Source organism: Scyliorhinus canicula, chromosome 8 (genome assembly GCF_902713615.1).
Source record: "Scyliorhinus canicula chromosome 8, sScyCan1.1, whole genome shotgun sequence".
NCBI lineage: Eukaryota > Metazoa > Chordata > Chondrichthyes > Carcharhiniformes > Scyliorhinidae > Scyliorhinus > Scyliorhinus canicula.
The window spans coordinates 103675410-103702756 of NC_052153.1; the positions used below are offsets into that span (position 1 = coordinate 103675410).

Genomic DNA, 27347 nt, shown 5'->3' on the forward strand with positions numbered 1-27347 from the left:
ATCAGAAGGACGTGGAAGCCTTGGAGAGAGTGCAAAAAAGGTTCACCAAAGGTAACTGGAGTTTGGATATGTTGTAATACGGACTGAATAAGGGCAGATGGTTTTGTTTGTAGTTGGGGCATCATGATCGGCACAGGCCTGGAGGGCCTAAGGGCCTGTTCCTGTGCTGACTCTTCTTTGTTCTAAAGAAACAGGATGCCTGGTCTCGAGGATGTTGGCTATGAGGAGAGGTTGAATAAACTAGGTTTATTTTCTCTGAAAAGACGGAGGCTAAGAGGAGTCTTGATAGAGGTCTGCAAAATTTTAAGAGGCATAGACAGGGTGGATAGTCAGATGCTTTTTTCAAGGGTGGGAGCATCAAATAGAGGGGGCACAGGTTCAAGGTGATAGGGGGAAAGTTTCAGGGAGATGTGTGGGTTAAAGTTTTTCATACAGGGGGTGGTGGGTGCCTGGAATGCGCTGTCAGAGGATGTGGTGGAAGCAGACACATTAGCAACATTTAAGAGTTATCTGGATGGGTACATGAATGGAGGAAATAGAGGGATACGGACTGAATAAGGGCAGATGGTTTTGTTTGTAGTTGGGGCATCATGATCGGAACAGGCCTGGAGGGCCTAAGGGCCTGTTCCTGTGCTGACTCTTCTTTGTTCTTTGTTCTAAAGAAATAGAATGCTCTCCCGAAAAGATCAATGTTGGTTTACAATTTGAAAACATTTGCATTACAACATATCCAAACTCCAGTTACCATTTGTAATTATCGAAAAGCTTCACCGACCAACTAAAACGATGCTTTCACAACTGGATTTAGCGAATTGGAAAATGTTGCAGCATTTCAACGTCCAGTTGCTGGCAGTTTGTTAGCTTTTTTAAAATGAAAAGCCTACATAGCTTTTGGCAATATAGCTTTGTTCTACAATAGTGCTGAAATTCCCTTGGAATCTCATTAGAATAGTAGAGAGACAAAGCTAAAACAGGCATACATTTCTATTGAAAAAAAGAATAACAATCAACAGGCAGCACGGTGGCACAGTGGTTAGCACTGCTGCCTCACAGCTCCAGGGTCCCAGGTTCAATTCTGGCCTCGAGTGACTGTGTGGAGTTTGCATTTTCTCCCCTTGTCTGCGTGGGTTTCCTCCGAGTGCTCCAGTTTCCTCCCACAGTCCAAAGATGTGCGGGATAGGTAGATTGGCCATGATATATTGCCCTTAGTGAACAAAAGGTTGGGTCTGGTTATTGGGTTACGGGGATAGGGTGGAGACGTGGGCTTAAGTGGGATGCTCTTTCCAAGGGCCGGTGCAGACTCGAAGGCCCGAATGGCCTCTTCCTGCACTGTAAATTCTATAATTCTATGAACAAAAAAAAATTGACTAAAGTATGACGAAAAAGTACACAACCATTTTTTTTAATGCTATCCCCATTTTGAAAACATTTCTAAACAATTGCAGTAGTTCACTTACCAGCAAAGAAATCTGTCCTTCTTTGACTATATTTAAAATGCTTTTAATGTTCTTTGCTTCCTCACTGATTTCTCCAGGTCTTCCCATACTAATCCCATTTTTATTACTATTTCCATCTTCTTGTTTGCTTTCCGTTGAGGTTTGCAGAGACAATGTTGGTCGGGAGTTCAGCATGTTACTGCCAACCTTGTGTCCATGAGTATTAACAAAGAAACTTGAAGTTCTGCTGGTCAAGTCTTTACCCTCAGCTTCAGCATTATGTGCTGCACTGCAGCCGTCTGGTGATTGGTAGTTCTCTAAGTTTACAGGTGCGTGTCTATGATGGTTTGTGACAATTGCTTTTGCTTTCTTCAACTCCAAACTATTTACCGGTGATAGAATACAAAACTGTGTCAAGTTGGTTGGTGAGTTCTCATGCTTCACTGCTGAACTGATCCTGCTGCCATCATCTCTCATTTCCATGCCTGACCGATTCTCTGAGGCAACTTTTGTGGAAGGGCTACATCTCGGAGAAGGAAAGTGGTTTAATTTAATATAAGGCACATCCAAAATTTCATCCATATCCAAATCATAGTGCTCAAGTTCACCAAGCAAAGTGCTGGTGCCAGTGTCTTTGATCTTAAAGCACTGTCCATTGTCGTGACACAAGGTATTATGGTCAATTGGATTTTCAGCATCATCCTGCTTTTTGTAGTCATCTTTGAGTTCATGCTGTTCAGTATCTTCATCATTTTCAGAGTTTTCCGGTTGGTGCTTTAGAGGTGAAACCCTTTTCACAGGTCTGAATTTGCTGTACACGTCCGTGGTGCTTTTGGCCTTTATCCCACTGCTAATTGATGATGTACCTCCAGAAGGCCAGTTTGAACTAGAAACTTAATATGTGATCAAAATCATTAGTAAAAACAGTTCAGAAACTGTTCTTGGAATAATCTATTCTCACAAAAATCAAGCTCCCCCACCGTTTTGTGTACAAGAGCAACTGCCTTTAACAACACTACAAAAGATAACTTAGCCCTTGAGCCTCTGCCAATACAGACCAAAGTTTCAATTTATGAAATAGTTAATATATTACATGTGTGAAATACTTAGGAAACCACAGAAAGTCTGCTTGCTCATCCAAGCAGATGGTGTCATGAGCAATCTCACTAAAAATACTTCAAACTGAATCAAAGTTATCTTGGTTATGTTTATTACAAGATCATCTCGTTTTTTAAACATCTGTGTCCCAACTGGATGAAAAATATGATCTTCAGGGATGATTTCCAACTGAAATTACATAAAAGCACACAAAAGAATCAGGAAATCAAATAAAATATTGGTTTAAAAAAAAGTTTAGCGATGAGTTTTGGTGACAATCTGAGCTGTAACATAAAATGTCCGAACTAGTCTTTTGAGTGGATTAATGCCTTTTTAAAAAATAGTTCTGCTCTTGCAACCCATTCTGTATGCTGGGGTAATGTTATGATGGGGTTACGCTAGTTCTTAACCTATGTGGAAGTATGTTTACCATAAAATATTTTCCTGGACTTCCTGGCTAAAATTCTAAAAGTTATTTTCATACAATTAGCATTTGAAAAAAAGTTTGTGGCTCAAATATAACTTTTTTGCATGAACTTTAATGAATATAGCATGAACAAATTAGTGGCAAACAAAATATTTCTATAGATTTCTCCCAGATGAACAAGAGAGCAATAACTATAATTCAAAGTCTTAATTGATCTGGCACATTTATCTACTTAAAAGTACATAAAATACAGTATTGTATCTCAATTATGCAATAAATATAGGAATGAACGAATTGTCTTTTTAAACTTATTTTTATCAGCAGTTTTCAACTTAAAGCCAAATCTAAATATGGTCGTTAATGTATCAGTAGGCACTTGCCTATTGAAGAAAACTTATTAATCAGGTTATGGACAATAAATTGTCTAAATGCATACTTTAATATACCCTCATAAACAATGCACAATTTATTTTATAATGAAAAAATAACTTACGAGAACTTACTGACAGATTAGTAACTTCGTAACTTTATACAAGGAACCCATTGTGTTTTTTAGATCCACAGTGCACAAGAGCTATGGTTCACAGGGCTGTGCTTTTATGTTGGTTTTATTTACATGTGAAATTCTTTCCAAGTGATATTGAAAAATGGATGCCAGATGTTTCCCAGCTGTTTTCTAATGACAGGAACCATTAAAGACCTTGACGCAGACAAATCCTGTCCAAGGTTTATGAAAACAATCCCTTGCAAAGGCAGGTCTAGACCTTCAAAAGCTGCCAACATTTTGAACTTTGTATTATTCTAGCATTGTTCTTTACCCTACCATATACAAACAGTTCAAATGAAATCTTTGAAACATGAGGATGAACTACTTCTCGCAAAGGGTGGTGAATTTATGGAACGCGCTACCCCATAGTGCGGTGGAATCTGGAGTCATTAAATGGTTTCAAAAAGGAGACAGATATATTTCCGATTTTAAAAAGGGTTAAAGGGATACGGGGAACAGGTCGGGAGATGATTTTGAGACCAGGAAGAGATCAGCCATGATCTGATTGAATGGCAGAGCAGGCTCAAATGGCTGAATTGTCTGCCTCTGCTCCTAGTTCCTATGTTTCTTTTGTGGTACAATAGTTAAGAAATGATGGTCAAGCTATAATTTTTTTTTTCATTTACTCAAGGGATGTGGGCCTTGCAGGCTAGGCCAGCATTATTGCCTATCCTTAATTGCTCTTGAGAAGGTGGCGGTGATTTGCCTTCTTGAACTGCTGTAGTCCATTTGTTGTCCCCTTTTTCAAGAAGGGGAGTAGAGACAACCCCGATAACTATAGACCAGTGATCCTTGCTTCTGTTGTGGGCAAAGTCTTGGAAAGGATTATAAGAGATAGGATTTATAATAATCTAGAAAGGAATTATTTGATTAGGGATAGTCAACACGGTTTTGTGAAGGGTAGGTCATGCCTCACAAACCTTATTGAGTTCTTTGAGAAGGTGACCAAACAAGTGGACGAGGGTAAAGCAGTTGATCTGGTGTATATGGATTTCAGTAAAGCATTTGATAAGGTTCCCCACGATAGGCTATTGCAGAAACGACAGAGGCATGGGATTGAGGGTGATTTAGCGGTTTGGATCACAAAATTGGCTAGCTGTAAGAAGACAGAGGGTGGTGGTTTATGGGAAATGGTCAGCCTGGAGTTCAGTTACTAGTGGTGTACCACAAGGATCTGTTTTTGGGCCACTGTTGTTTGTCATTTTTATAAATGACCTGGAGGAGGGCGTAGAAGGATGGGTGAGTAAATTTGCAGATGACACTAAAGTCGGTGGAGTTGTGGACAGTGCGGAAGAATGTTGCAGGGACATAGATAAGCTGCAGAGCTGGGCTGAGAGGTGGCAAATGGAGTTTAATGCAGAAAAGTGTGAGGTGATTCATTTTGGAAGGAGTAACAGGAATACAGAGTACTGGGCTAATAGTAAGATTCTTGGTCGTGTGGATGAGGTGTCCATGTACATAGATCCCTGAAAGTTGCCACCCAGGTTGATAGGGCTGTTAAGAAGGTGTACAGTGTGTTACGGAGATAGATATAGGACAGATGTCAGAGGTAGGTTCTTTACTCAGAGTAGTAAGGACATGGAATGCCCTGCCTGCAACAGTAGTGGACTCGCCAATATTAAGGGCATTTAAATGGTCATTGGATAAACATATGGTCGATAATGGAATAGTTTAGATGGGCTTTAGATTGGTTTCACAGGTCGGCGCAACATCGAGGGCCGAAGGGCCTGTACTGCGTTGTAATGTTCTAATTTGGTGTAGATACACTCTCAGTGCTGTTCGGGAGGCAGTTCCAGTGACAGTGAAGGAACGGCGATATATTTCCAAGTCAAGAAGGAGTGTGGCTTGAAGGTGAACTTCCAGGAGCTGGTGTTTCCATGCGTCTGCTGCCATTGTCCTTTTAGACGGTAGTGGTCTTTGGTTTGGAAGGTGCTGTCTAAGGAGCCTTGGTGAGGTCCTGCAGTGCATCTTGTAGATGGTATACACTGTTGCTAATGTGACTAATATTTCCAATATTAATAAGTGTGACACAATTTATTTGTTAAGATTCATTTTTATCCAATTAAGGGGCACTTTAGCGTGGCCAATCCACCTACCCTGCACATATTTAGGGCAGCACGGTAGCACAAGTGGATAACACTGTGGCTTCACAGCGGCAGGGTCCCAGGTTTGATTCCCTGCTGGGTCACTGTCTGTGCGGAGTCTGCACGTTCTCCCAGTGTCTGCGTGGGTTTCCTCCGGGTGCTCCGGTTTCCTCCCACAGTCTAAAAATGTACAGGTTAGGTGGATTGGCCATGATAAATTGCCCTTAGTGACCAAAGGTTAGGAGGGATTATTGGGTTACGAGGATAGTGTGGAAGTGAGGGCTTAAGTGGGTCGGTGCAGACTCGATGGGCCGAATGGCCTCCTTCTGCACTGTATGTTCTATGTATATTTGGGTTGTGGGGGCGAAACCCACACAAACACGGGGAGAATGTGCAAACTCCACACAGACAGTAACCCAGAGCCGGGATCGAACCTGGGACCTCGGGGCCATGAGGGAGGAGTGCTAACCCACTGCACCACCGCGCTGCCCCGTTAAGATTGTATTTTAGGGAAAAAGTGGTTCGTCATAGTCATGAAATAGGACCAATATGACAAATCTAACCTGGTAAATTGGATACAGCTCCTTGCTTCCATATTCTGCTATTCTTCAACTAAATATATAAACAATAACTTGTATTTTTCCTTTCCACTTAAAGAAAACTCAACCTCAGTTTCTGTACAACACTTGACACAGAATTTTATGATCCTCTGTGGGTAGATTTGCAGGTGGGGGGAGCATAAAATACCATGGGTGCCTTTCCCATTGCCTACTTGCCCACCCCAACCTAGCCATGATTTAAGAGGCAGCGTGCATGTTCTCGGACAGCTCATCCACTATTGAGGCCCTTAAGTAGCCAATTAATAGCCACTTAAGGGCCAATTCCCACCCAGTTGCAATTTTCTTGGCCAGGAGGTGGAGCTTAGCGATAGGTGGGAAGCTTGACAAGTAAATCTGCTTCGATCTTGGGTGGGAACAAGGATGTGCCTCCTTCATAGGTCCCCCTTTCCAATCCGGAGGGCAATCCCTCAGCGGTGATATTGCCATAAGACAACAAGGAGGACAGTGGAAGCGCTACCAGTAGACCAGCCGCCAGACCCCTTTAACTGTAGAGGCTTCCAGCCATAAAGGGTTGATAAGACCTATGAGCGACCCTACCTCCGAGATGCCGATACTTAAAACCCAATCCAGAGTTGAACTTATCTGGGTCCTCTGCATTCTCTCGACTGCCCTCTCTGTGACTGGCACCTTGGAGAACTGCCCCCACCACGGCAGTCTGTGCACCTCACTGGCCCCAATCTGGGCCTGCTGAGAACTAACTATTGTCTTATGGCGAATTGGAAAGGGGGACCTATGAAGGAGGCACATCCTTGTTCCCACCCAAGATCGAAGCAGATTTACTTGTCAAGCTTCCCACCTATTCCCAACCTCATCCCCACCCCCAATTTAGCGCAGACTGTTCAACAGCAGCCTGCTGGAAAGGGCAGATTGTGCAGCAACTTAGAACATAGAACATAGAATAGTACAGCACAGAACAGGCCCTTCGGCCCTCAATGTTGTGCCGAGCCATGATCACCCTACTCAAACCCACGTATCCACCCTATACCCGTAACCCAACAACTCCCCCCTTAACCTTACTTTTTATTAGGACACTACGGCAATTTAGCATGGCCAATCCACCTAACCCGCACATCTTTGGACTGTGGGAGGAAACCGGAGCACCCGGAGGAAACCCACGCACACAGGGGGAGGACATGCAGACTCCACACAGACAGTGACCCAGCCGGGAATCGAACCTGGGACCCTGGAGCTGTGAAGCATTTATGCTAACCACCATGCTACCCTGCTGCCCTAAACTTGACACCAATAAATCCTGTCCCAAGTGTTTAAAACACTCTAATTTCTGGGGATCAGAATATGAAAACAAATGCTAAGTGAAGGAATTAACGAAGAATCAAATTGGTGTTTGCAGAACTTCAGAATAGCAACATTGTGTTTAGTCGGCACATGGCAGTACACAAATTTCTGATTTTGAAGAGGAATAATTCCATGAATTAAAAATTTATTTTGCCTCTCTGAGAAAGATAGTGAAGATTTTGCAACTATCAGATTATTATTCTTAAACCTTCGACAGAAAGTCGATCTCGCCGCCACTCTGAACCAGGCAGGGAGACCAGTCGCCTTCTTCTCCTGGACCCTCTCCGCTTCGGAACTTCGACACTCCTCAGTTGAAAAAGAAGCTCAAGCCATTGTGGAAGTCGTACGGCACTGGAGGCACTACCTCGCAGGTAGGAGGTTTACCCTCATCACCGACCAAAGGTCGGTTGCCTTCATGTTCGACAACTCGCAAAGGGGCAAAATAAAAAACGCTAAAATCTTGCGGTGGAGGATCAAACTCTCCACCTATAATTATGACAGCATATATCGACCGGGGAAGCTCAACGAGCCCCCAGATGCCCTGTCCCGTGGCACATGCGCCAGCACGCAAGACGACCGCCTGAAGGCTATCCACAATGACCCCTGCCACCCGGGGGTCACCCGGCTCGCCCACTACGTCAAAGCTCGAAATCTGCCTTTCTCCACCGAGGAGGTAAAAGCCATCACCACGGATTGCCCGATCTGCAAGGAGTGCAAACCGCACTTCTATAGACCAGACAAGGCCCACCTGGTAAAGGCATCCCGGCCCTTTGCACGCCTGAGCATCGATTTCAAAGGGACACTCCCCTCGACCAATCGAAATGTGGGGCAAAATTCTCCGACCCCCAGCAGGGTCGGAGTATCGCCCGGTGCCGCCGAAATTCCCACCATGTCCAGAATTCTCCCACCCGCAAAAAGTTGGCGTGCCTCGGAGAATGGCGGGGGCCAGCGAGAGGCTACGGGTTTCTGTGCTGCCATTATTCTCCTGCCCAAATGGGCCGAAGTCCCGCCGACGTGGCCACGGGTCACGTCGGCGTTAATCACAACAGGTATTTAACGGCGTCAACCAGAGCTGATGGAGAGAGAGAGATCACAGAGTGTGGGTGCCGGTGGGTTGGGGGGGAGAGAGAGAGAGAGAGAGAGAGAGAGAGAGAGAGATCACAGAATGCGGGTGCCGGTGGGTTGAGCCTCTTTTGTGTAGTCACGCCGGGAGGCGTTGATTACGTCGCCTGACGTCAGCGGGTGACGCCAACGTGAATGGCGTAACGCCGCTGTTGGCCCATTCGGGCCTGGAGAATACGCGATGTTTCGCGGGGCCCGACGCCGGAGTCATCGGCGCCGTTTTTGGCGCCGGGTCCCGGGCATCGCAGCGGTCACCGGAGAATTTCACCCGTGTACTTTCTCAACGTCATAAACGAATTCTCCCGCTTCCCCTTTGCCATCCCGTGCCCCGATATGACCTCCCATACAGTCATCAGAGCCCTGCACAGTATCTTCACCCTGTTCGGTTTCCCCAGCTACGTACACAGCGACAGGGGTTCGTCCTTCATGAGCGACGAGCTGCGTCAGTACCTGCTCAATAAGGGCATCGCCTCGAGCAGGACTACCAGCTACAACCCCAGGGGGAACGGGCAGGTGGAGAGGGAGAACGCGACGGTCTGGAAGACAATCCTACTGACCCTACGGTCCAGGAATCTCCCGACCTCCCATTGGCAGGAGGTCCTCCCCGACGCGCCCCATGCAGTTAGGTTCCTTCTGTGCACCGCCACCAACCAGACCCCTCACGAACGATTATTTGTTTTCCCTAGGGGCACTACCACAGGGGCTTCGCTCCCATCTTGGTTGAGGACACCGGGCCCAGTTCTCCTCCGGAAGCACATCCGTACGCACAAAACGGACCCCCTAGTAGAGTGTACTACTGCGGCATTCGAACCCACACTACGCCTTTATTGAATACCCCGACGGCCGTCAGGATACCGTTTCCCTCCGGGACCTAGCGCCTAAAGGATCCACCACTATCACCACCACCGAGGTACCCCTCACACTACATCCCACCCAACCCCCCACGCCCCTGCGCCTATAGGTTTCCTGCCCATGCCCCGTGCCTATAGATTTCCTGCACCCCCCCCTCACCCGTCGCACCGGTCAGGAACGGAGCTCGGACCGAAACACCCCCGGAGTCCACACCCATACCCACACCGACCGTCACCACCCAGCCATCTGAAGAGGCTGCAACCCCGGTCCTCCGCCGATCCCAAAGGACGACGCGGCCACCGGACCGGCTCAACCTGTAGACCCGTCACCCCCGCCGGACCTGATTTTTTTTTTTTTTTACAGGGGGTGAATGTAATTCACACTGTATTGTATGGTATTGTGTCTGTGTGGGCCCTGTCTGTGAGCCGTTGCGCGGCTCTGCCCATAGGGGGAGATGAGGAGCTTGTACAGGGCTCTACCCTCAGCTCCGCCCATGGCCTCTCCCACTACCAGAAGTATAAAGTGCTGCAGCCGTGTGAGCCTGCCCTCAGTTCTTCTGGTCGCAGGCAGGCTCAGTTGTAAGACTATTAAAATGACAGTATACTTCCAATCGTGTTTCGAGTGAATTGATGGTCACATCAAGCATTAATCAGAGCACTTTTTTTTAGCATGAGAAAAGACCACTCTAGTATCTGATCCCTAATATATCTTCACCTAACTTCTTATTGTTTTTCCAAAATGCCTTGCAATGTGGATAATGTTAATCATTGAGAATGTGCAAGATGCGCTTTATGCTGATGGCCTCTTTGGACAGTATGAGAAGGACTATGGGCCTTCTGGGAGGTTTGGAGGGTTCTCGGGGTACAAACTGAATGTAGGGAAAAGCGAGGCATTCCCGGTGAATGAGCTGGGACAGCGGGTTAATTTAGGAGGGATGCCATTTACGGTAGCGAGGGATAGATTTAGGTATTTAGGGATTCAGGTAGATTCAGGTAGCAAGGGGATGGACGGGGCTCCATAAGTGGAACTTAACAAAGCTGGTAGAGGAGGCTAGGGAGGATCTTAAGAGGTGGGATACACTGCACTTAACATTGGCGGGGAGGGTCCAAGTGGTGAAAATTGATATTCTGCCAAGGTTCTTGTTCATCTTTCAGGCTCTCCCGATCTTTATACCAAAGACCTTTTTTCGGAAAGTGGACACGATCATTTCTGACTTTGTATGGGCGGGGAAGGTGCCGAGGGTGGGAAGGACCCTGCTACAGAGGCAGAGGCAGCAGGGGGGGGTTGGCGTTGCTGAACTTGCTTCATTATTATTGGGTGGCGAACGTGGACAAGGTGCAGCAGTGGTGGGAAGGAGAAGGGGTGGAGTGGTTAGGATGGAGGAGGAATCTTGTCAGGGATCTAGTTTGAGGGCTATGGTGACAGCAGCGTTGCCAATGGCTCTGAGTAGGTATTCAGGGAGCCCGGTGATGCAGTCCACAGTGAAGAGATGGAATCAGCGGAGGAGGCATTTTAGGGTGGAAGGGATGTCGGTGCAAACACCGACAAATCATGTGTTTGAGCCGGGGAGGAATGGATAGTGTATACAGGAGGTGGAGGGAAGTGGGGCTGGTCAAAGTGAGGGATTTGTATTTGGAGGAATGGTTCGCCAGTCTGGAGGAGCTAAGGGAGAGGGTAGAGCTGCCGAGGGGGAGTGAGTGAGTTCAGGTATCTGAGGTTTGGGACTTTGCGCGAAAGGTCTGGAGGGGTTCCCTAGTAGGCTGGGATAGACCCTGCTGCTCTGGATGTGGAAGGAGAGGGAGGAATTGGGGATACAAGTGGCTGGGGGAGCAAGGTGGTGAGCAGGTGGTGAAGCTCAAGGAGAAATGGGAAGCGGAGTTAGGAGGGGAGATCAATTGGGGAGTATGGAGTGAGGCACCGCGTAGGGTAAACGGGACTTCCTCTTGTGCAAGGATGAGCCTGATATAAATTAAGGTGGTGCACAGGGTGACTCGAGCGAGAGTGAGTGGATTCTTTCAGGGGGTAGCATATGAGTGTAAGAGGTGTGGGCCGGGGCCAGTGAATCACACGCACATGTTTTGGGGTTGCAAAAAATTGGGAAGATTCTGGGCGGGAATGTTCGCGGATTTAGCCAGGGTAGTGGAGGAGGAGGTGGACCCAGACCCTTTGGTGGCAATATTTGGAGTTGCAGAGAAGCCGGAGCTCATGGAGAGGAGGAGGGCCAATGTCTCTCTGATTGCACGCCGGCGAATTTTGCTGGAGTGGCGGTCTGCATCGCCACCGGGGTTAGCGGCTTAGTTGTGTGACCTGTACGACATCCTGCGGTTAGAGAGGATAAAGTATGAGTTAAGGAGCTCAGTAAAGGGGTTTGAGAAAAGGTGGGGTATGTTTGTGACCGTGTTTGAAAAGCTGTTCGTCGCAGGGGAGTGGGGGTGAAAAAGAGGAAAACATCTGTACAGTCTGTATCGTTGGGATGTATGTTTCCCAGGGTATTTATTTGCTGTAACTTGTTTTGATACATGTTTGTATCAAAATACATTTTAAAAGAAAAGAGGATGTGCAAATTGACATCCTACCAGATGTTTCAACAACACAGACTGTGGAATTTTGGGCCGACGTTAATCGTCAAGAAGAACAGTGACGTAGGCAGAAAATATGGCGAGAATCCGGAAACTCACCGGCGAGAAAGTGCCTTCTAATTTTCGAAGCACCTTGCGAGTTGCATAATGAAAATCCCGCCACAGAAGGCCAGGAACCTCATTTAATTACAAAGAACAAAGAAAATTACAGCACAGGAACAGGCCCTTCGGCCCTCCCAGCCTGCGCCGATCCAGATCCTTTATCTAAACCTGTTGCCTATTTTCCAAGGATCTACTTCCCTCTGTTCCCCGCCCGTTCATATATCTGTCCAGATGCATCTTAAATGATGCCATCGTGCCCGCCTCTACCACCTCGGCTGGCAAAGCGTTCCAGGCACCCACCACCCTCTGCGTAAAAAACGTTCCACACACATCTCCCTTAAACTTTCCCCCTCTCACCTTGAAATCGTGACCCCTTGTAATTGACACCCCCACTCTTGGAAAAAGCTTGTTGCTATCCATCCTGTCCATACCTCTCAATTTTGTAGACCTTAATCAGGTCCCCCCTCAACCTCTGTCTTTCCAACGAAAACAATCCTAATCTACTCACCCTTTCTTCATAGCTAGCACCCTCCATACCAGGCAACATCCTGGTGAACCTCCTCTGCTCCCTCTCTAAAGCATCCACATCCTTCTGGTAATGTGGCGACCAGAACTGCACGCAGTATTCCAAATGTGGCCAAACCAATGTCCTATCCAACTGTAACATGACCTGCCGACTCTTGTACTCAATACCCCGTCCGATGAAGACAAGCATGCTGTATGCCTTCTTGACCACTCTATCAACCTGCGTTGCCACCTTCAGGGTACAATCGACCTGAACTCCCAGATCTCTCTGCACATCAATTTTCCCCAGGACTCTTTCATTGACCGCAGAGTCGGCTCTTGAATTAGATCTTCCAAAATGCATTACCTCGAATTTGCCTGGATTGAACTCCATCTGCCATTTCTCTGCCCAACTCTCCAATCCATCAATATTTTGCTGTATTCTCGGACAGTCCTCCTCGCTATCTGCAACTCCACCAATCTTAGTATCATCTGCAAACTTGCTAATCAGACCACCTATACCTTCCTCCAGATCATTTATGTATAAATCCCTCCATACCCATCCTATCCATGTGCTTTTGAACAACGTTAATGTATCGGCTTCCACACCCTCCCCTGGCAATGCGTTCCAGGCACTCACCATCCTCTGCAAAAATAACCTGCCTCGCGCATGTCCTCTACACTTTGCCCTACGGACCATAAACTTATGTCCCCTGGTGACTGACCCCCTCCACCCTGGGAAAGAGTGCCTGCCCATCCACTCTATCCATGCCCTCATAATATTGTATACCTCTATCAGGTCACCCCTCAATCTCCATCTTTCTAATGAAAACAGTCCGAGTCTATTCAGCCTCTCCACAGGCAGTACTTCCAGTGTCCTCCTTGCTGGGCTCATGGCGATATCACATGTGAGTGATTGCCCTTCCAGAGTGGCAGCTGCAAAGTGAGTGGGCGGGGTGATTGTGAGATTCATTCATGAGGTTCTATGAGGTGCCAGGCTGCATGAGCAGAATGGGGAACTCTGACAAGCGATGTTTTCAACCCTCATGAGACCTGAAGATCCTCACACAGGTAAGAGGAAGACTGCAGTGAAAATGAGCCCCCACACCCAGGCAACACTGTGATGCCAGAGGGCATGAGATGTATAGAAGTTCAAGGCTGCTGGTTATGGAGGCCAGGCTGTCTGGGATTCGTGTATGGGTGGCTTGCTGTTCAAACTGGGCGGTTTATTTAATTTGCAGCCCTTAAGAGTTGGGGGAATGAGGACACCCTTTAAGGCTGAAGCTGACATGCTAATTTCAGTCTCCAATGCATCAGATGTGCCTCGCCTACGCCAAGGGGAAGCCAGGTAGTTAATCAGTTCCCTGACCGGTCCTTGAGGAGTCAATTGTAACAATTTAGTCAGCATTGTGATGCTCAAGTGTGCCCAATTTTTACCTCCTGTGGGCGAGCGGTATGGGTTGCTAATCTAATAATCCACAAATGTGCTGGGTTCCCTGGCTCGAATCCCACCAAGGTGGATAGTTTCAATAAAAATCATCCTGTGGAAGGCATGGGTGAGCTAAAAAATATCAAAATAGTTGGAAGCCTCGCCCCCCAAGCATTAAACACCAAGGTTCGTACTCACATCAACATAACAGAGAAGTGGCACAAATGTGACTATAACGCAAGGCGTTACAGTGAATTCGCACATCAGTCACCCGGTTCAAGGAATGTCATGGGAAAGCGTCTTGTTCCCCCATGAGGAAGCTGGTCCACTATTTCCCTCACTCCTCACCCATGGGTGGGGATATACGAACCACTGAGGCTCCGAAGGGTCAAAGAGCTTCCTTCAGGTGGAGTTTACAGGGGCAACTGTGGGAAAGTGGCTATTGTGTGACAGTTGAGGGAGTGAGGCTCATTGAAAACACACTCTTGTCCCTCTAGATAGTCATGATGTGGAGATGCCAGCGTTGGACTGGGGTAAGCACAGTAGGAAGTCTTATAACACCAGGTTAAAGTCCAACAGGTTTGTTTCAATGCCTGGTGATTGTCGCAACCTGGTGTTGTAAGACTTCTTACTGTACCTCTAGATAGTAGTGGTCGTGAAGGTAATCAATTGAGAGATTCAGCAATGCTATTGAATGCCATGGAGAGATGGCTGAATTCTTTCCTGTTAGAGGTGGTCATTGCCTGGTACTTGGGTGCCATGAATGTAACTGCAATTTATCGACCCAAGCCAAAACAATGCTGTACCTTGTTGAATATGGGCACCAATGGCTTCAGTATCCAAAGAGTCGTGAAGGGAACCGAACATTGTGCAATGATCAGCGAACACCCCACTTCTGACCTTATAATGGAAGGAAGGTCATTAATGAAGTAGCTGGACATGGTTGAATCTAACTCGGGGGAACTCCTGCAGGTATGTCCAAGAGCTGAGATGATTCATCTTCAACAACCACAATCAAATTCAGTTGTCTCTTTGAAAAGGAAAACAATTGTAGAACTATGGGGAAGGAGCTGTGCTGACTAGACATCTCCTCCACGGAGTTGGTAGAGGAATGACGGCCCAAATGATCTTCCTACACTGAGATATGATTTCATGATTCTGTGAATCAAATCAACTATTAGCACTGGATATAACAATGCATTTTGGCAGCACAATCGACATGTTTGCATTTGCTCAGATGATTGTGGACTGAGCATCCCTCCACTCAACATTGCTAATGGAAGCATTTCCAACCACTCAATGTAATAATTGAAATTTCATGAGAAAACAAAAACTCACTCTTTTAGCATTCAAGTGCCTGATTTTCAAGCAACAGCAGCATTCAGGTAGAAACAATCTGGAATATAGAGGGAAGAGCGAAAAACGGCAGGTGCCAGGAGCAGTGATTTGGATTGATAAAGGACAGCGCCACTTATTTACAATGAAAGAGAGAGACAGATGTTAGGCACTGGGAGAAAACAGCACCCAAAAGGGAGTACTAGCTTGAACTGAGCGGCAGAGAAGAGGACATGCGCATTTGTTTGACAGGGAGCATATAGCAGTTAAACTGAGGGGACTGGGTAGACGTGGGCAGGGTTCAAAATACATCGGGGCAGCAGGCAAATCTGCTCTAGAAAGCCCTCCCAAAAAACCCAAACAAGTTCAATCATCAGGCGACGAATGAGAAATAGTTCAACCCTTCCCCCAATTTTGTATACGTCAGAGACAATGGGCGGGATTCTCCGGTGCCCCCGCTGGGTCTGCGAATCCCCGGGGGAGGCGCGAATCCCGCCCCGCTGCCGGCTGCCGTATTCTCCGGCGCCATTTTCGGACGGGGGTGGGATTCCCGCCACTACGGTCGGGGGCCGTCGGCAGCGTTCACCCACCCCCGGCGATTCCCTGGGCCCCGACGGGCCATGCGGCCGTCCATGTTTGGTCAGTCCCACCGGCATGAATCACAATACTCATGCACCGGCAGGTGAGTATGCGTGGGCAGTCCTCACGGGGCGTGGGGGGGGGGGGGATCCGACCCCCGTGGGTGGGGGGGTGGGCCATGGTGGCCTGCCCCGCGATTGGGGCCTACCGATTTGTGGGCAGCTTGTTCCGTGTGGGCACTTCTTTCTTCCGCGCCGGGCCCCTGTAGGGCTCCGCCATATTGCCCAGAGTCCGGCGTGGGGAAGAGAACCCTCCGCGCATGCGCGAAAATACGCCGGCAGGTCTGCGCATGCGTGGAATCACGCCGGCCGTTCCGCGCATGCGCAAACTCACGCTGGCCCTTTGCCGCTGGCTGGAGCGGCGCCAACCCCTCCGGCGTCCACCTAGCCCCCGAAAATGCGGAGAATTCCTCACTTTCGGGGGCTATTGACACCGGAGTGGTTAGCGCCGGTTTTCCCGCTGGCGTGGGGATTTCGTCCCCAGAAGGGAGAATCCCGGCCAGAATCCGCGAGGAAATGACAGAGGGAATAGGGTGAAGAGCGCCAGTGTGGAATGGGAGATTTGAAGGATGATAATGTGCTTCAGTGAAAGGGTGGTGAGTTGGCAGGGAACATTCTCTCAGTGAACTGGGTCCAAGGAATTAGTGACTGCATGTCTTGGGTTATCAGAGTGGTGGTGTGGGGAGAGTGCACTGATCATGGGAAAGTGACTTTTGAGGCAATGGTAATAGAACATAGATAGAACATAGAACAGTACAGCACAGAACAGGCCCTTCGGCCCTCAATGTTGTGCCGAGCCATGATCACCCCACTTAAACCCACGTAACCCCGTAACCCAACAATCCCTCCATTAACCTTACACTACGGGCAATTTAGCATGGCCAATCCACCTAACCCGCACATCTTTGGACTGTGGGAGGAAACCGGAGCACCCGGAGGAAACCCACGCACACACGGGGAGGACGTGCAGACTCCACACAGACAGTGACCCAGCCGGGAATCGAACCTGGGACCCTGGAGCTGTGAAGCATTGATGCTAACCACCATGCTACCGTGAGGCCCATAACTTTTTGTATGCTTGTTAAAAATAGATATCACTTCCCTTTCTTTTTTTTAATCAAAATGATTGAAAGTCTATTGATCTGTAAGTGCTCTTGGTGCAGAAAGAGTACACAAGCTGTGATGAGTGTAGGAATTTGCAGTAAAGGTTAAAAGCCTGAGTTAATACTTGATTGCTACAATCATGTTTTAAAAAGAAATCCTTAGTTCGAAAGACAACAAAAGGTTTTGGGAGTCAGGGATGCCATTCAGCCATCATCAAAGGCTTGGGCTAATGCAGTTTTGTTTGGATTACGAGGGATTCCCTGAGGAGTTAATTAATTTCAGCTTGGTAAAATGATGTTGTTACTGATGGACCTAAGGTATCAGGCATTTTGCAGGAAAACAGTTCAGTTATGAGTGAGATGAAGCTGTAAACAGAAGTCAAGCAGTTTGCTCTCTGCAGCTCTGTTAAAAGATATGTCTGAGGACAAAAGAGCAGTGTGGTTGGAAAGGTGAACAAACCAGCTGAAATAGTTTCTGAAGAAATACAGCCAGAGTTTCTGCAGGGTTCTGACAGGAGTCAGAGCTTTTCTTTAAAGCAGTGGCACAAGATCTCTCTTTCTCAAAGAACATCTCTGTACAGCAGGCGTTCCTATGTGCTAATGGTACTTAAAGTATACTGAGAGTTGAGATGGCATTTCCTGTTGTTTGATTGGGAATAAAGATAAGAGTTAAGGATATTGTAATCACTGTATTGAGTAGCATTGTTTGCAGGATAATTGTGAGCTATTCTCTGGCCTGATGTTAAAGATACTTCAATCCTGTACAGTACTACAGTAGTCCCCCTTTATAACGCGGGTGTTGGGGTCCAAGACCCCAACCCGCGTTGTAACCGAGCCGCGGATATCCATGATGGGGGTTTTAAATTTATTTAAAAATCTATGCTAGCGCTTCCCATTGTGAGTCTACGGGGGGGCGGCGGGAGAGGTCAGACCCCCGTAGACTCACAATGGGAAGCGCTAGCATAGATTTTTAAATAAATTTAAAACCCCCATCGTGGATCCAATTAAAATTTCAGCGGCCGGCTCACTTTGATCCGGAGAAGGAAGCTGTTCTCACTGAAATCAGCCGGCCGCTGAAATTGACACTGCCCGCTGCTCTCTCCCTCCAATCCAACTTTTAAGTTTTAATGTTTCTGATTGGAGGGAGAGAGCAGCCGGCAGTGTCAATTTCTTTTTTTTTTCCTCCGGCTTGCCCCCTCTCCCCCACAGCGTCCAGCTCGCCCCCTCTCCCCCCCACACCCTCCGGCTCGCCCCCTCTCCCCCCCCCTCTCCTCCCCCGTCCCCCAACACCCGCAGGGGGGTCCCCCCAACACCCGCAGGGGGGGTCTCCCCCAACACCCGCAGGGGGGGTCTCCCCCAACACCCGCAGGGGGGGTCTCCCCCAACACCCGCAGGGGGGGTCTCCCCCAACACCCGCAGGGGGGGTCTCCCCCACACCCGCAGGGGGGGGTCTCCCCCACACCCGCAGGGGGGGGGTCTCCCCCACACCCGCAGGGGGGGGGTCTCCCCCACACCCGCAGGGGGGGGTCTCCCCCACACCCGCAGGCGCGGGGTCTCCCCCACACCCGCAGGGGGGGGTCTCCCCCACACCCGCAGGGGGGGTCTCCCCCACACCCGCAGGGGGGGGTCTCCCCCACACCCGCAGGGGGGGGTCTCCCCCACACCCGCCCCCCCTCCTCTCCCCCCCAACACCCGCCCCCCCTCCTCTCCCCCCCAACGCCCGCCCCCCCTCCTCTCCCCCCAACGCCCGCCCCCCCTCCTCTCCCCCCCCAACGCCCGCCCCCCCTCCTCTCCCCCCCCAACGCCCGCCCCCCCTCCTCTCCCCCCCCAACGCCCGCCCCCCTCCTCTCCCCCCCCAACGCCCGCCCCCCTCCCCAACGCCCGCCCCCCCTCCTCTCCCCCCCCAACGCCCGCCCCCCTCCTCTCCCCCCCCCAACGCCCGCCCCCTCCTCTCCCCCCCCAACGCCCGCCCCCCTCCTCCCCCCCCCCAACGCCCGCCCCCCCTCCTCTCCCCCCCCAACACCCGCCCCCCTCCTCTCCCCCCCAACACCCGCCCCCCCTCTCTCCCACCCCAACCCCGCCCCCCCCCCTCCCCCCCCAACACCCCCCCCCCTCCCACAACCCCCCCCCCTCTCCCCCCCAACCCCCCCCCCCCCCTCTTCCCCCCCCCACACACCCGCCCCCCCCTCTTATCCCTCCAACACCCGCCCCCCCTCTTCTCCCCACCCTTTACCCCCCAAACACCCCCCCCAAACACACGCCCCCTCCTCTTCTCCCCCCAAACACCCGCCCCCCCTCTTCATCCCCCCCCCCCCCCCTTCTCCCCCTCCCCAACACCCGCCCCCCCCTCGGCAGTGTCAATTTCAGCGGCCAGCTGATTGTTTCAGTGAGAGCAGCTTCCCTCCCTGGATCAAAGTGAGCCGGCCGCTGAAATTGACACTGCCTGCTGCTCTCTCCCTCTAATCCAACTTTTAAGTTTTAATGTTTCCGATTGGAGGGAGAGAGCAGCAGGCAGTGTCAATTTCAGCGGACGGCTCACTTTGATCCAGAGAGGGAAGCTGCTCTCTCACTGAAACAATCAGCTGGCCGCTGAAATTGACACTGCCGGCTGCTCTCTCCCTCCAATCAGAAACATTAAAACTTAAAAGTTGGATTGGAGGGAGAGAGCAGCGGGCAGTGTCAATTTCAGCGGCCGGCTGATTGTTTCAGTGAGAGCAGCTTCCCTCTCCGGATCAAAGTGAGCCGGCCGCTGAAATTGACACAACTGACAGTTGGGGTCCATCAGCCCCCCCGCGGTATATCGCGAACCGCGGTATTGCGGAGCGCGGTATAACGGGGGACTACTGTAGTAATAAAGTTGGTTTTAAAATACTGGGGCTGGATTCTACGTTTCAGCAGCTAAGTGCCGGCTGACACGGAGAATTCCTGAGCATTTTACGACTCCAAAATCGGTGCCGAACCCTCACCGATTCTGGGACCGGTGAGGGGCGAGCAGCGGCGCTGGGTGAAACTCCCGGCTTCCACACCAATAACCGCCGAAGAATGGCCGGATTCATAGCTGCGCATGTGCACGTCGGCAACCTGCAGCGGCCACACCATACAGCATGGTGCCAGTCGTGTGTGCACCCGACCTGCCAAATACGGCCCCTCAGGCCACCCCTTGGCAATCCCCCGCCTTCGCGGAAGTCCACCCAGCCAGCAGCACGGCTCCCGGCCGACTATGGTAGCGCTGGACACAGTCCGCGGTCGTCATGCCGGGATCCCGATCACTCAGACTACATGTCAACCGCATGGTCGGGAACCCGGGCCATTGAGGGCGGAGCCTGGCCCGCGGTCGGCGGCCACCGATGTGCAGGCGTGTGCCTTTCGATATCGCGCCAATGCCGTTCCAACAGCGTGCGGCGCAGAACGCAATGGCGCCATTTCAGAAGGGGCGGAGACTTGAAAACCAGCATCAAACCGGCACCGCCCAAGATATGGGCATTGTTGGAGGTTGCACATTCTACCCGTATTGGCGTGGGTTTCACCCCCACAGCCCAAAGATGTGCAGGGTAGGTGGATTGACCATGCTAAATTGCCCCTTAATTGGAAAAAATGAATTGGGTACTCTAAATTAATTTTATTAAAGATATGGGGCGAGATTCTCCGCAAATGCGAAGGGTCGTAACGGCTGCCGTGAAACCGGCCGTGTTTCACGGCAGCCTTCACGCCCGTTCCCGGGACCCGATTCTCCCCCTCCCTATCGGGGCTAGGACCCCGGGAATCACGGCGTCGAGGCCTTAACGACCGTCGTTAAGGCCGCGCGCCAAGATGACGCGCGGCCGGCTCCAACCCGCGCATGCGCGGGTGACGTCATCATGCCATTGACGGAACCCGAGCATGCGCGGTTCCGCATTTCTCCACCGCCGCCCGACAAGATGTGGCGACTTGATCTTGTCGGGTGGCGGAGGGGAAATAGTGCGTCCCTTTTGGACGCAGGCCCGACGATCGGTGGGCACCAATCGCGGGCCTGTCCCCTCCCAAGCACAACGGTGGTGCTCCCGCCCCAAACGGGCCTCTGGATGCCCCAAACGGACATCCAGCGCCCGTTTTTACGACGGCAGCGAGCAGGTGTGTTTGCTGCTGTGAAAAAACGGGCATAAAGGCCCGGCCGCTCGGCCCATCGGCCGCAGAGAATCGCCATTCGCCGTAAAAAACGGCGAGCGGCGATTCGTGACGTGGGTCGGGCGAGGGGGGGCGGGGGGCCCTCCCGCTATTCTCCCAACCGGCGTGGGCAGCGGAGAAACGCGCCCATGGGCGTTGGAAGGGATTCTACGTCCGATCGCCGATTACGATATCGGTGTCGGGCAATTGAGAATCCCACCCCATATTCCAATTACTTTGTGAAATCACTGCTGGAGGAAGGTATTCTTTCCTCACAGTCTTATAAATCCCGCCCCCTCCGGCTGCTGAATTCTCCGGGGCCGGAGATTTGGTGGGCCCGCGATAGGCCGAAGTCCCGTCCGTTCTATGCCGGTCCCACCGGCGTAAATTGGGGTGGCCCCTTACCAGCGCGACCTGGCGGCGTGGGGGGGCTATCTGGCCCTAGGAGCTGCCTCCATGGTAGCCTGGCCCGCGGTCGGCGCCCACCAATGCGTGGGCAAGCCTGTGCCATGGGGACACGCCATTCCTACGCGCCGACCATGTAGCCCTTCACAATGGCCGGCGTGAAGGTGAACCCCCCTGCGCATGCGCGGGGATGAGGTCAGCAGACGCCGATGCTCCCGCACATGCATGGACCCGCGCCAGCCGGGGGAGTCCCTTCGGCCCCGGCTGGCGCGGCGCCAAAGGCCTTCCACGCCAGCGGAAGGGCGCAAACCACTCCAGCGCCGTCCTAGCCCATGAAGGTGCAGAGGATTCCGCACCTTTGGGGCGGCCTGATGCCGGAGTGCTTCCCGCCACTCCACTGCGCCGTTTCTGCCCGCACCGCCAACTCCCGAAGAATCCCGCCCCACATGTCTAGAGTGAGACCCCCGCCACTCCACTGCGCCGTTTCTGCCCGCACCGCCAACTCCCGAAGAATCCCGCCCCACATGTCTAGAGTGAGACCTCTTTTCGCATGGGAGGTGTTTATGGGATGGTGTGTGTGTGTATGGAGGGGGGGGGGGGGTGGTGCTAATCTCTCCTTCTGGATCCCTTCCTGATAATAGCGGTCTCAAATGCAACCAGCAGTAGGCCTGCCGCTTTCAGGATAATCAAGTCAAACCCACAAACTTAAAGGGATCATTGGAGACTGCCACTGAAAAGTAACTTTATTTTTCAAAATTGAATGTGGAAGCCGGCAGCATGCTGTTTCAGGTTCCATAGCAGTCATGGTGACCATTGCTGAACCCTTACAAATAACATCTCTTTGGAGGCTAACGAAGAATTAACCCAAAATGTAAATACCATTCCAATGCAGGAGGCACCCTTAGCTCATTGGTATTGAATTAAATGAGGCCCCAGATTTTGTGTGCCACAGGTCTAAACTGTCACCGAGATGGAGTTGTTCCGTGTGCCACATTTGTACCAGCAGGCTCGCACTGTTTTCAAACCCTTTGTCTCTTATTTTCTTCACAATCACTCAGCAAGACAGATTAATGTCTTGTCAGAATTGTGAACACAAATATTTATTTACTTTTGCGGCATCACACGGAATTAACATATTTTACCGAATTAGTTTTTAATTCCAATCAACGACATACACACAATACAAACTAACAAAGTCAAAGATACAAAAACAATTATATGAAATACCTATTCGGCCTTCATTTTGCATATCCGATCTCTTGTATAGTTCAGGAAGGGCTTTTGCTGAAGAGCTTCCAAACTAGAGAGACATAAAATGGGGAGAAAAATTAGAGGGACATATATTATATGCACCACCTTTCTTCTCCTAGCTGCAAGAGTAAGTGAGAAGTCCTGTACATTGTAAGCAGAGTGTATGCCAGATATCCAGAATATAAAATTTTGCTTTTCCACATTCCATTTAAAGATTGAAAGGCAGAAATGTTCTGCAGTAAATCATAGTTCATCACCACTGAAAATAAAAATATGAAACAAAACCATTCAATTTTTTATATAATTTACCAAGAATGAGAAACTATAGGAGCAGCATTGTCAAATTCTCTGAACATGCTGACCCAGCATCACCTTCCGAGTGGATTAATATCAAAAATGCTTGAGAATTGTCCATCACGCTTCAGAGTTTGTGTTTGTCAAACATCCAAACTATCTACAAAACTCACCCGAGTTGGCTGAAGTTACCTATGGGCGGGATTTACCACGCAACTGGGAAGCGGCCCTTCTGGTCCTGCGAAATCTTCTGATCTTGCCGTTATCACCTGGATTTCCTGTTGCGTCCCTCGCCATCAGTAAACCTGCGGCAGGGGTACGCCGATGGCAGGATCAAAAATCCTGCTGGCATGCATGGCCCGAACGTTCCGGCCAATATCTCCAAAATCTACGTTCAGCATGTCCAAAACTCCCATGTTTGAATCCCTCCCAATCATCTTTTCACCCCTGCCACATCACTGGGACAGCCTTTAAGATTACAAATCACTCCCCGGTGCCACCTTATACTTCAGCTTGGCTGAGGGCCTGATGGAATTTTTGGACCCTGAATAAGAAATTAACGTTTGTGGATTAGAGATGCATGTGGACTAATTCTTAAATTACTGCATGGATGTTTCCAAGGTCGGTCTACCTGAGAATGGAGTCTGATTTATTTCTTGAATTGGATCTTCTCTCCCCATGTATTACAAACCTATATCCATTCAAGTTACAAAACAGAGTATCTGTTGATGTTTCAGTGAATATAATAATACAAGGAACCAGTTTACCAACCATCTGTTCAGTCTTATAAGTGTCATGTGAGGGCCCTTTTAAGAAAAGTGTGTTTTATCAAATGGCTGCAGTAATGTCATTGTGTGGGTGGAGCTGGGCTGTGATTCTGTCTTTCACTTTCATTCTGAGCTGGAAGCTACTCTGTTTTCATTTTTAGTTGGGAGCTGCATTCAAACAAAGAGGCCGGGATTCTCTGATCTGACAGCGGGCCAGAGAATCCCCGGGGCGGGGGGGCACGAGAATCGTATCCCGCTGCCCGAGTCTGGCTTCCCCATTCTCCGGCGCCGTTTTTAGGGTGCCGGCGGGATCGCCGTCACGCTGGTCAGGGGCCATTGGCAGCCCCCCCCCTCCCCCCGGCAATTCTCCGGGTCCCAATGGGCTGAGGCGTTTGGCCCAGCCCCGCCAGCATTACTCACCTCCCACACGGCAGGACCTGGAAGGTGAGTGTGAGGTGGCCGTCCTGGAGGGGGGGGGGGGGGGGGGGTGGGATCCAACCCTTTGGGGGCGCCCCCCACAGTGGCCTGACCCTCGACCGGGGCCTACTTTACTTGGCGCCGGGCCCCTGTAGGGCTCAGCCATATTGCCCGGGAGCCAGTGTGAAGAGAACTCCCGCGCATGCGCGGAAATACGCTGGCCGTTCCGCACATGCGCGGAAATACGCCGGCCATTCCGCGCATGCGCGGACTCACGCAGGCATTCCCCGCCGGATGGAGCGGGGGTGGGGGCAACTCCGGCGGCAAACTCACCCCCTAGAAACGTGAGAATTCCTCACTTTCAGAGGCCGTTGATGCCGGAGTCGTTGCCGCCAGTTTTCACGCCGGTGCGGAGACATAGCCCCATTTTTAGAGAATCCCGCCCAGGTGTATTTTTGGTCTCTCTCTGCATGCTAAAGAATGTCACCAGACCACTTGATTACTTCAAAGTAATACCTGTTTTGTGTAAGGAATTCAAACCTACTGTTTTGTAGGACAAGGGGTTTGGCTTATAGATGTTGTTGGAAACGTTATTAAGGTTACCGATTGAGTACTGTATCTTTGGGAGTATTTGTGTTGGTAGTTGATAAGATGGTTACTATGTGTTTATAAAATGTTAACAGAATTCATGGAATAAACATTGTTTTGTTTAAAAATACTTTAGGTCTCTGTTGCTTAACACCTGGAAAGTAGGACTCTGTGCTCCTCGTAACCAAAATCTATTAAAAGTTGTAGGTCAGGTAAATTCCATGATATACTTTGGAGTTTTCTTAAACCCTGGCCCATAATATAAGGTAGGTGAAAACTAAAATGAAATAGCACTTTGTTTCAACTTTGCAATATCAATAATTCTCCTGAATAATAATTCAGCCGATTAGAAGAAATCACAATATCTCTGAGCTATTATAATGGTTCAAGCATTAAATGTTATGGTACTTGTGACCCGAGTGTGCTAGTGAAGAACACAGTTTATTCCGTACCATTCTGTATTGCATCCGAGGGCTTGGATTATTAGGTGATCAGTCCTGTGAAGAATTAGGTCTAGTGCAGTTGGTATATAGCATCCACAAAGGATTGGATCATCACTCCAATGATTCTGAGAACATTATCAACAAATTTAGCGATGCGTTCACTGATTGTAGTGCATTACCGTTCGCCAACGAAATATAATTTAAAGTAGATGCATTATCTAAAGCACCAATATAAACTATTAGTCGTAAAATTGCTGAAGATGTAAATCTGCATGTCAATCCCACTTCTATCCTACCACCTGTATCAGATACAAAACCATAAGTTATCAAGAAGATGGAAGAACCTACCAATGGAGTAATATCCATGGTATGTGTGAAACAAAAAAATCGTGATGCTCGTGTAGGCACGGATCCCAAAGAAAAAAGTGTACATATTGGAAAACAATCAATACAGAAAGCAATGAACAGCCAATCTGATCCACATCTCACAAATTCATGTTACAAAGCGTTATTACCATTGTCACATGGTAAATCGCCAGCAGAGTTATTCATGAATAGAAAGTTGCGTACCACACTTGGAAAAGGAGGAGAATGCAGTGATATTGCAGGAAATGCAAAACATTGACACAAAACAAAAGCTGTTCTATTATAGTGTGTCTAGAACTTTACCACCTCGGAGGAGTGATTTCATTGTTAGAAGAGAAGATTCAGGCAAGTGGTCGAGAAAAGCCACTGTACTTGAAGTAGCACCTCGTTCCTACAATGTACAGACAGAGGAAGGGTTAGTTTTAAGAAGGAATTGTCACGCATAGGTTGGTTTTAAGAAGCAATTGTCGTGCACTCTTGAAAACCAGAGAAGACCTTCACAACAGCATGATGGATGATAAATCTACGTCAGAATCAACATCAGCTGCAGAGTCAGATAGTTCAGCAGTTCCGGAGCATGAGAATATCATGGAGAACATTGAATCTACAAGTTCTGAACAGCAAGGTTAAACTTTGAGAAGATCAACCAGAGTCAGAAGAAAACCTGATCGATTCAATTTGGAGATTTGGACTATTTGTACATACTATGCTTGAGTGATATCATGGTTGTGTTGTAATTCGCCGACTGACCACTAGGAGTCTCATTAGTATATAAGTGAATGTTAGAGTCAGGTGACCTCAGGTTGACGAGGGAGCTGGGAGAGAGGTTGCTTGAGCGTGTTCATACTGTTATTTATCCATTGTTTTGTATATATTTGACCCACAGTTAATGTTAATAAATTGTTTAAAGCTTTAGCTACAATTGTTCTTGTAATATAAAATCAGACCATCCAACAGGAACATTAGTCAGAATGGGTGCAGATGGAGGAGGCTTCCTGGCTGGGAGCGTGCTTAAGGGCCTTGGAAATGGCCCCCCTCCTGTTCTCCTCGATTCGGTACATCATCAGCCTGGTTGTGGTGTTGGCCCTCAAGGTTTGGAACCAGATGAGGCGGTATTTTGGAGTGGGCGTCGGTCTGTACTGCCCACAATATGCAGGAATCATAGGTTCGTACCAGCAGGGATAGACATGATGTACATGAGTTGGCATCGGGGAGGGGTAGAGCGGGTCAGGGATCTGTTCATGGAAGTACCAGCTGCCGAGGGGGAGTGAATTCAGGTACATACAGGCGCGGGACTTTGTGCGCAAGGAGCTACCCATGTTTCCTCATCTGCTATGGTATACACTGTTGATAGATTGTTAACTCAGGATGAGCTGGGGGAAGGGGGCGATTGACGATATTTATGGGTAGTTGTTGGAAACAGAGAATGCAGCAGTGGAGTAGACAAGATGGAAATGGGCGAAGAAGCTCTGGATAGAACGGGGGGGGGGGGGGGGGGGCG

The 27347-nt window shown here is 49.5% G+C and overlaps 1 protein-coding gene across 5 annotated transcripts in view; it reads right to left on the reverse strand.

Annotated features, from left to right (window-relative positions):
- LOC119970423 (synuclein, alpha interacting protein) overlaps positions 1-27347 on the reverse strand; it is a 210131-nt gene that overhangs the window by 92281 nt on the left and 90503 nt on the right. For all 5 annotated transcript variants that reach the window (XM_038805022.1, XM_038805017.1, XM_038805020.1 and 2 more), the window contains exons 5-6: positions 22948-23020; positions 1458-2329 (exon numbers count right to left, since the gene is read on the reverse strand). In XM_038805022.1, coding sequence (XP_038660950.1) covers positions 1458-2329; positions 22948-23020 — 945 coding nt within the window. The remainder of the gene's footprint in view (positions 1-1457; positions 2330-22947; positions 23021-27347) is intronic.